Raw genomic sequence first — 9642 nt, forward strand, 5'->3', positions numbered from 1 at the left:
CCCTGTGGCTAAGAACCATATATGCTATATAATAGATTATCCCACTGCAACCACCCCAACCAGTAAAACTAGAAATGAGGGAGCAAAGTGCTGTGATCTTGGTCTGGTATGCAGATACAGAAACTGCCACAACTTGTTGGCTTAGCAGTTGGTGCCTGGGATGCTTGCCAGGGTGGAGTGGCCTAGGGACAGGGCTGACCCTTCTCACAAGGTCTCCCAACGACATGGGTGAGTGGAATAGCACAGTATTTTGTCCTTTTAACACCAATACTTGATGGAAGAGGCAAATTTTGAAGAAAAATGAAGTACAGGAGACTTCTCATTGCCTTGTGACACACCCCCACTGTCACCTGCCATGTGGTGGTGCTTTGATGACACCCCCAAGGACCAACTGAGATTTTGGGGGCAGAATAAGCAATCACAGCTGCCTTTAAGGCAACACCATTATCTTGTATGCAAACACCTTAAAAAAATGACGACAACAACAAAAACACCAGAAAGGTTCTTCCTCTGCCCTCCCCTGCCAGTTGTGCTTTCTCACAGTGACAAGTCCCCACAGACAGCGCGAATTGCCCCTGATCACCCCAAATGTACATGGTGGGGAGGACAGGGCAGCACTCACTTCCAAGTGAAGCAGTGACAACTTCCTTTCCTGCTCCTCATACCTTCTCATCACTCCAAGCCACTGGTGTCAGATTTGTCACCACCTCCCACCCCTCTCCACAGCCAGTGAGGCATGGGGGGGCGGGGGTAAGAAGGTACCTCACTTCACCCCCACTGCTATGGCTTCTTCAGGGACAGGGGGAAGCTCTGGAATGATGTGACCCTGCCAAGGGCCCAACTTTGATTTCCAGACTGCAAGCCACAGTTTCAATCAGCCAGCATCTGCACCCTCAAAGTTTTTGCAAAGCCGAGTGCTGGCACCCTTGCAAATCCTCAGCTTTTCCCAATTCCTCCATCCCTCCTCCCCATTCTTTTTTTCTTTTTTTTTTTTTTTTATTTCTTGCGGCACCAGTCCTTGCAATACTTCAGCCTTCCTCAGCTTTTCAACTTCAGCCTGCAGCACAACAGCAACCTTATGCAAGTTTATGTCCATCCATCCACGCCCCCCTTGGTATATGGAGTGCTACCTGGAAAAAAAAAAAGGGAGGGGGGTGGCACAGAGTGTGCCCCAAAAGTCGGAGGTTTGGTGCATGGCTGAGGAGCAGGACAGGGAAGGGATGCAAAGTGCCCCAGTTGGGCCCTGCAGCAAGATGTACACTGCTGCAGTCACATCCTTTGTTCTGCAGCTCCCACTCTGGACTCTGCTGGGGGCAAGGGAGGGACCCAACCCCTTGAAGGGGGTATGTTGAGGGTTGTTATTGCAGTGTTGTTCACAGCAGGTCTGTGTCAGCTTCCCCCACTCTGGTGTTACTGTAGGGTTGTCAGCTGTCAGTCAGTGCTAAGTTGTTCCTGTAGTCTTGTTGGTTGTGGGTCAGCGCTAGGTTATTGTACCATTGTCAGACATGGAGCTGCACTGGTTTATTGTTGTAGGGTCATCAGTCATGGGGCTGTAGCACGTTGCTATTGTAGGGTTGTCAGTTGTGTGGTTGCACCAGGTTATTATTGTAAGGTTGTCAACTCTGGGTCCACACTGGCATCCCCACTCTGTTGCTATTGTACGGTTGTCCATCACTGGGCTGTGCCAGATCGCTACTGTAGGGTTGTACTAGCTGTACTGGTTGTCAGGTGTGGGTCCATGTCAGTGTCCACTCAGGTGTTACTGAAGGGCTGGTAGTGGGGTCTGTGCAGGTCCTGCTCCACTGCTATCATGGGGTTGCTCAAGAAAACCCTGGGGTTAGCAACCTGGCTCCTGGCTCCCCAATCCTGGCACTGCACCTCCTTTCCCACCATACCCTGCCTTCCCCCCCACCCCCAAATACTGTGAGGCCAGGTGCCCCCTCCCACTTGCTCGGCCCCATCCCATCCCTGTTTATGTAGTGTCAGCCACACCACTGCAGCCACCCTCAAGTGTGCCTCGCAATCCATTGGTGTTGGGAGAGGCCCCCACAACCCAAGGGGCCCCCATAAAGGGGCCCCCACCGTCTGGGCATCATCCACTGAGAAGGCATCAAATCTGTTTTCTCCCCAGACCAGCACAGCCCCAGGAAACACATCTGGGCATCTTCTCCCCCCTGCCAATTAGCAATTCGGGGTCCCTAACTCTCATCAGCCATAAATGCTCAGGAAGAATAAAAATAGGAGAAACAATGCTCCTTTGACTAATTATTATTATTTATTGATGCATGAGCTGTTCCTGGCCCTAAAAACCCCTTAGGGGGAAAATTCACCTGGCCCTGGAAAAAGGGGATTTAAAAGACTGAAGACTCCTGCCACATGCAACTTTCCAAACATTTTCCCCAGAAAAGCAATCTTGGCACCATCCCCTAGAAGGGGGCTGCAGGGAAAGGGAGAGATGGGGCCAACACTCTCCCTGAGTCACTTTGTCCTCAGTGGGTGGCACTAGGGGGGTGACTCCCACTCAAGCCTCAACTTCCAGACCAGTGAAGGGAGCAAGTTCTCCCCCATGCCCCTTCCTGGTTCAAAGCACAGAAGAGCTTTGCAATGCTTTCGTTTTAATTTGGGGGGGGGGGGCAAACAAAAATGTAACAGGGTTTTGATGTAACTGAAACACATATAAAAACACAAAGATTTTGTCCTTTGTAATGGAACCAGCACGTTCAACCCATGCTGCAGAGCAGCTGTGGATCCCTGCTGAGCAGCAACAGATGTGTTGGAGACAGCAGCGCAGCAGGGCATGGGTCTCCCAGTGTGTCACACTGCACCTCCCAATACTCTTTTAAAAGCATTCCATGCCACTGGTGGAATAAATACACCTCTAGCCCCCAAATGGAGCAGTACCCAGGTTTGTTCCCTCGTCTTTGCAGCAGGGTTTGGTAGTTCTGGGGGCGTGGGGCTCAGCAGGGGTCAGGGTGTGGTGGCACAGGCTTGTTTTGCAGTGACTTCACAAAAGACTCTACCTGAAAAAAAAAAGGTGAAAAGAGGGAAAGGATGTTGTGATGGCAACCAGACAGAGGATCCCTGGTCTGTCACCAACTTTGCTTCTTCTACAGAAGCCTGGAGGTCAGCACGATCGATGCTGACTCCAACTCCAGCCACAAAAGAGCCCCAACATGCACTCCACACACCTGCGCCATCAGGATGTCCTGCATGGCTGCATCCTGCTCAAAGTCCCCATCGACATCCAGAACCAGGACGGGCATGTGCCTCATGTCTGCAAAATGCACCCTGTACAAGAGAGAGGAGGTCAAAAATAAGGGATATCCAGGGCTGGGTGCCCAATGGCATTGCCTCAAGAGAATAGAGCAACCCAGTCCCCCAAACACCCCGATATTCATGGATTTGGAGGAGTTGGATGTCATGGCGGCCCTGTGCCATCCCCACCAGGACTCACTTGGTGCTCCTTTCCAGCAGCCAGTGTTCATGCTGCGTGTGGAGCTGCTGCAGGTACAGCAGCTGCACACCCCTCTCCTCCACCCTTGCCCTCCGCCACAGCCGCTCCAGGCACCTCTGCAAGGCAAACACAGTTCAAGCACCTGAAAAAAAAAAAAAACACAAATAGAAGACACATCCCATATCCCTCTCCTTCCGAGGGCTCAGTCACCTGTGGGGTGGCCCGCAGGTAGAGAAAGCCATGCAGGGTGGCACGGTCACCCAGCTCTTGCAGGAGGAAGGAGTGCCACTCCTGGTAGATGGCCCACTCCAGCATGTCCAGGTGGCCGGTCTCAAAGAGATTCTTTGCGAAGACATACCTAGGGATGGACAGAGAGGACAGGGTGGCAAGCCACAGGGAAGTCAGTACACATGGCACGACGTTGGCCAGCGTGGACCCTGTGAGCCCTGGAGCATGGTGAACACATCCGCGTCTCCACACTGCAGCACACAGAAACGGGCTCTCTTCAGCAACCTCCAGCCACCTGAGCAGCAGCAGTGCCATCACTGCCCGAAGCACCCATGGGCACGTGGCATCATACAAAGCCCCAACAGTGCTATCGCCTGGCATCGGCCGGGCTGTGACGGCCAACGCGTGGAAGCAGCGGTGGGGCTGCTCCTGCCACACGGGACGCGAGGGGTGGCTGTGGGGTGCCGCACCTGTCGCTGTACACGGACCTCTCGAACACCCGCACGGGTGCCGCGGGCCCTGGCGGCCTCTCCAGCTGCGCCTTCAGCCGGCCCAGGCAGGAGAAGGTCTGGAAGGTGAAGGACCAGCGGGACGGCTCCTGGTACAGCCGCTGCAGGAGGTTGCCGGAGCCGGGAGCCTGGCGAGGGGGGAGCAGGCGATGGCGCGGCCCCTAGGCGGCAGGGCGGGGCCGCCTCCCGCAGCCCCCCGCTTTCCGCCTCGCCGCGCCCGGACCCGCGGCGGGTGGGGGAGGGAGGGGGGGGGGCTCCTCACCTCCTCGGCGCCCGCCGCCACCTTCTGCCACTGCGCCACCGGCTCGGCCACCAGGCGCCACTCGGGGAACGCCCGGCCCAGCAGCCGCAGGAACGTGGATTTGCCCACGGCTGCGGGGAGGGAGAGGCGCGGTGACGCGCGCGGCCGGACCCCCCCCGCCGCCCCTCCCCTCCCCTGCCCTGCCCCCCCCCGGCCCGGTACCGATGTTCCCCTCCAGCGCCAGGCGCAGCGCGGCCCCGCTCCGCCCCATCCCCCGCCGCTCCCGCCTCAGCGCGTCACGGCCGCCCGCTGATGACGTGGCGATGACGCGCGACACGGCCCGGCGGCGGCGCGCGCGCGCTCCCGCAGCGCCGCGTGACGTCAGCGCGCGGGGTTGGGGGCGCTGGGGCCGGGCGGGGGCCGGGCGGGGGCCGGGCGGGGGCCGGGCGGGGGCCGGGCGGGGGCCGGGCGGGGGCCGGGCGGGGGCCGGGCGGGGGCCGGGCGGGGGCCGGGCGGGGGCCGGGGGGGCTGCAGCGTCAGGCCCGGGGCCGCCTCCTCAGGGACGGGGCCGCCGCCGCGGGCTGGGAGCGCCGGCAGGGGATGGAGAACGTCAACGTGGGGCTGGAGGCGCCACCGTGGGGGTTGAGACATCGCTGCGGGGGTCGGAGGCACCAGCACGGGGCCGAGGGCATCGGTGTGAAGCCGGAGGTGACACCGTGGGGTCAAGGGCACCAGCGACAGATTGAGGGCATGAACGTGAGCCTGGGGACACTGACAGAGGAACAGGGGGCAGGGCTCCTCTGCTCCTGCCCCATTACCCCTGCCTGCAATCCCAATCCCTCCCACCCCACAACACCCCAAAATCTCTCAGAAAAGGGGCAGAGCCTGGAGAAAAGGCTTTATTGCGCAGTGGGTGGCAGGGAGGAGCAGCGGGGGCAGAGGAGGAGCAGGGCGCCCCAGCCCAGGCACCGGGCAGGGGGTGCTTAAAAGCATTTTCTGTGGACAATGGAGGGCCCGGCCTCGTCGTACTCGGGTTTGCTGATCCACATCTGCTGAAAGGTGGAGAGGGACGCCAGGATGGAGCCACCGATCCACACCGAGTACTTCCGCTCCGGTGGCGCGATGATCTGCCAAGACACAGGCCATTAGGGCGGGATGGAGTCCACCACAGCCCCCAGACCACCCCAAAGTGGGGAGGGTTGGGGGTTGAATGTTCCCCCCCACCTACTTTGATCTTCATGGTGCTGGGGGCCAGCGCAGTGATTTCCTTCTGCATGCGGTCAGCGATGCCAGGGTACATGGTGGTGCCACCAGACAGGACGTTGTTGGCATACAGGTCCTTGCGGATGTCAATGTCACACTTCATGATGGAGTTGTAGGTGGTCTCATGGATGCCAGCAGACTCCATGCCTGGAGAAGAAGGTGGCTGTCAGCTCTCCAGCCTTCCCCTTTCCCCCCCTTTCCCCTCTCAGTGCTCCCCAGAGGAGCTGCCTGTGGGCTCCTCCCACAGTTTGGGTGCATTTGGGGTGCATGCACTGCAGGGACACCCTGAAACACTGCTGCGGAGCACCGTTGGAAAATCACCACCTGCATGCAGTTGTGGTAGGGTAATACTGGGTGGGCTTACCAATGAAGGAGGGCTGGAAGAGGGTCTCAGGGCAGCGGAAGCGCTCGTTCCCGATGGTGATGACCTGCCCGTCAGGGAGCTCATAGCTCTTCTCCAGTGAGGAGGAGGAGGCAGCTGTGGCCATTTCATTCTCGAAGTCCAGGGCCACGTAGCAGAGCTTCTCCTTGATGTCGCGCACAATTTCCCGCTCGGCTGCAAGAGACGGTGGCAATTGGTTTCAGTGCAGATTGAGTGGTGGCTCCCAACCCCAGCATCCCCTTCCCCATCCCCATACCGGTAGTGACGAAGGAGTAGCCCCTCTCAGTGAGGATCTTCATGAGGTAGTCAGTGAGGTCACGGCCAGCCAAGTCGAGACGCATGATGGCATGGGGCAGAGCATAGCCCTCATAGATGGGCACGTTGTGGGTGACTCCATCCCCAGAATCAAGGACGATGCCTGGGAAGGGGAGAGTGGCAATGGATGGGGCTCAACAGCATCTCAAATTGTCCCAGCTGGCAGATACCACACACGGTACTCACCAGTTGTGCGGCCAGATGCATAGAGGGAAAGCACAGCTTGGATGGCAACATACATGGCAGGGACATTAAAGGTCTCGAACATGATCTGCAAGGAAGGGTGCAAAAGGCAGTGAGTTAGCTGGGGACATGGGTTCCACACTGCATTACACCAAAAGCCATGAGGCTGTGCATTGCACTGAAAAACACGTGGGTCAGTGCAGCGTGGACATTTGAGCCTGTGCACGGCCTGTGACCTAACTGTGGAGATCTCTGCCCAAAAGCTTTAACCCCTGCCTGCTCCTGTCACCCCCCTGAACATGTCCCCCCCCCCGTGCTCACCAACTCCCTCCCCCCAAAACCCTCATGGGGCAGCTGGGTGGAGGGGCCGCCCCGTGGCAGACACAGTGCCATACCTGGGTCATCTTCTCACGGTTGGCCTTGGGGTTGAGGGGTGCCTCGGTCAGCAGTGTGGGGTGCTCCTCAGGGGCCACACGTAGTTCATTATAGAAGGAGTGGTGCCAGATCTATGGCAGGCAAAGAACAAGTTGGGTCTTCCCATGGGATGAACCTGGAGTCATTGCCCGCTCCCTGTCCTGTGGAGGTTCTTACCTTCTCCATGTCATCCCAGTTAGTGATGATGCCGTGCTCAATGGGATACTTGAGCGTGAGGATACCCCTCTTGCTCTGCGCCTCGTCACCCACGTAGCTGTCTTTCTGCCCCATGCCTACCATGACACCCTAAGACCACCAGGAGAGACAGCCACATTAGCCTTATTTAAGCAATTAAAGGAAGGAGCAGAGCTGAGAGACCCCCAGGTACCCACCTGGTGCCGAGGCCGCCCCACAATGGAGGGGAAGACAGCTCGAGGGGCGTCATCACCGGCAAAGCCAGCTTTGCAGAGCCCGGAGCCGTTGTCACAGACCAGAGCAGTGGTCTCCTCCTCGCACATGGTGGGGCCGGGAGAGGCTGGTGTTCAGGGGGACCTGGGGGAAAAGCTGGGGTGGGGGTGGAGGGAAAAAGCATTAAATGCAGCAGTGAGGAGAGGGAGAGACAGGGTTACGCTCTGCTACTACGTTGGGCTTTTGATGACTTGAGGGTTTGAGTCCTTTTGCTGCAGGGGAAGCTTCAGCTGTGGAGATGCATGGCTCTGCAAAATCCTCCACAGGCCGCGATGCTCAGAGTGGGGCAATGTTCAACCCCACTGCCAGTGCTGCTTCTTCCTCCTGTGCCATCTGATGACCAAAATTGGTTCCAAAGCCTCTGTGCCATTGGCTTGTTGCCAGGGAGCTCCGGTGTTGCTGTCCTGAGCCAGTGCCCTGGGAGCGGGCAGCAGGGGGGCAGGCAATGCCCTCTTGTCCAGTGGCTCCCAATCCCATCTCAGTGGCAGCAGGGCCCCTTGCAGCCTTTCCCAAAAATGGGAAAAAATGTTCAGATGCACTCTCCAGACTGGAGGAAAGCAGGCAAATAGCCCAAAAATATAATAATAATAAAAAAAAAAAAAGAGGGAATTTTCCATGACTGGAAATGCATGACCCACTTTGGCTGCAGCCCAGCTTTCTTCAGCTCTGCGGAAGACCCTGGCCAGAGGGGTCGTGCTGGGTTTTGCACCTCCCTGTGCTGTGCAAACTCAGCTGAGACTACTCCAGAAGCCCTAGGGCACCCCAAAGCCTCTGGGGGAAACACAGGGTGTTTTTTTCCTTCCTGTTCCTGCAAGCAAAGAGAAATCAGTTCTGGGCAATACTCACCACGGACGCAAGAGCTCCTTTCCTCTGGGACCGAGTCCTGATGTGCCGTTGGTATAAATACCAGCAAGCCCGTGAAACCTCAGAGGCGGATCCTCTCTAAACAAAGACCCTAAATAGGCTAAGTGATGGTGTGTTAGCCATATGGCCATATAAGGTGTTTTATTGCATTAAATTGACCTTGGGCTGATGGTAGGACCCAGCACAGTTAATTATTATAAAAAAAAAATCTATGTGGGGATGCTTGGGAGGCAATAACCCGTTGGTGAGTCTGTTCCTTTTATGCTATGCTTTGATAAACAAGCCAGACACAAGTCCTTATAAGTGACGTTCCAGCAAAACTGAAATGGAATTACCTCCAGTTCATGGGGCAACATCTGATGGCCTTTGGCCCTCTCTGACCCTGTAGGGACCAACCCTGCCTGGGAGGGAGGTGGCCTGGGGGGGGGAGGGGGGGGGAGGAGTAGAAGGGGTTGTGCTGTGCATTTAGCATGCCTGAGACACCAAAACCACACCAGGTGATGGGGCTGGTGTATTGCAGCCTCCAAGGAGGCACTGGACTTGGTCCCTTGCACCCTCAGAAGCCCATGCTAGGGAGATGTTCCTCCCTGAGACTTTTCCCTTTTTGCTCCTATCTTTGAGCTTTTGGGGTGCCAATACCCCATAGCAACTGGGAGGAGGCAGGCTCAGCTCTGTGCATAGCCAAAGATGCTCAGGGTATCATCTACCAGCTTGCTGGTAGCATTGCCCACATCCCAGTAGTTAAAAAGTTCCGCTGGCACTGCGCGTCCTGGCCACAAATCCCCTCATCACTGAGCCTGATGCTGTTCTTCAAAGCCTAGCCCCACACCTTTGGTGTACTTAGCGCTCATACCCACTCCAGGAGGGTTTAGAAGCAGGATGAGCACAGCCCACCCTAGGGGTGGTGTGTGTGTGTGTGTCCTGCCTCTTTGCAGCATAGGGGCTGCCTCTGGGGCAGGCAATGAGCCCCTGCCTCCTGCCCCACCCCGCCCTGGGGTTAGTTTGCTAAACTCCCTGGTACCTTTTTAAGGGCAACAGTCCCATTCTGGGGCCTCTCCCCCAGCTCCTGGGGCTGGGAGGAGGCAGTGGAGACACCCTGGAACTGCCACCAAGAGTTATGGGGTTGGAAATGGTGAAACTGATGCACAGGGCAGTCAAGGCAGGTGCTGCATCCTGCTTTGTGTCATCAGGTCCCGATCCATGCTCAGGGCAGGAACGCTGAGGTGTTGGTGCAGCAAACTCAAGAGCTGCAGAGTCACTCTTCCAAAACGGACACGGACACAGGAGTCCTGACACTCCCTCTGGCCTCAGAGCTGTCACT

General features: G+C 57.3%; 2 protein-coding genes across 3 annotated transcripts; both read right to left on the reverse strand.

Moving 5' to 3' along the window:
* Positions 1-2256: 2256 nt before the first annotated feature.
* Positions 2257-4791, reverse strand: DGUOK (deoxyguanosine kinase). Of its 2 annotated transcripts, none has more exons than XM_068662336.1 (7): positions 4655-4791; positions 4454-4563; positions 4171-4319; positions 3665-3812; positions 3455-3570; positions 3189-3288; positions 2257-3020 (listed from the first exon to the last, which is right to left on the reverse strand). In XM_068662336.1, the coding sequence occupies exons 1-7, from the start codon at positions 4701-4703 to the stop codon at positions 2958-2960; spliced, it is 735 nt and encodes a 244-aa protein (XP_068518437.1). In that variant the 5' UTR covers positions 4704-4791; the 3' UTR covers positions 2257-2957. The 2 variants fall into 2 exon arrangements, with proteins under 2 accessions (XP_068518437.1, XP_068518436.1); XM_068662335.1 differs by having other exon boundaries at positions 4153-4319; positions 4655-4790.
* A 526-nt stretch (positions 4792-5317) lies between these two features.
* ACTG2 (actin gamma 2, smooth muscle) lies at positions 5318-8462 on the reverse strand. Its single transcript, XM_068662070.1, has 9 exons — positions 8304-8462; positions 7382-7553; positions 7167-7295; positions 6971-7081; positions 6579-6663; positions 6334-6495; positions 6060-6251; positions 5661-5842; positions 5318-5559 (listed from the first exon to the last, which is right to left on the reverse strand). The coding sequence occupies exons 2-9, from the start codon at positions 7505-7507 to the stop codon at positions 5416-5418; spliced, it is 1131 nt and encodes a 376-aa protein (XP_068518171.1). The 5' UTR covers positions 7508-7553; positions 8304-8462; the 3' UTR covers positions 5318-5415.
* Positions 8463-9642: the final 1180 nt, after the last annotated feature.

Source organism: Anas acuta, chromosome 27 (assembly GCF_963932015.1).
Source record: "Anas acuta chromosome 27, bAnaAcu1.1, whole genome shotgun sequence".
Lineage (NCBI taxonomy): Eukaryota > Metazoa > Chordata > Aves > Anseriformes > Anatidae > Anas > Anas acuta.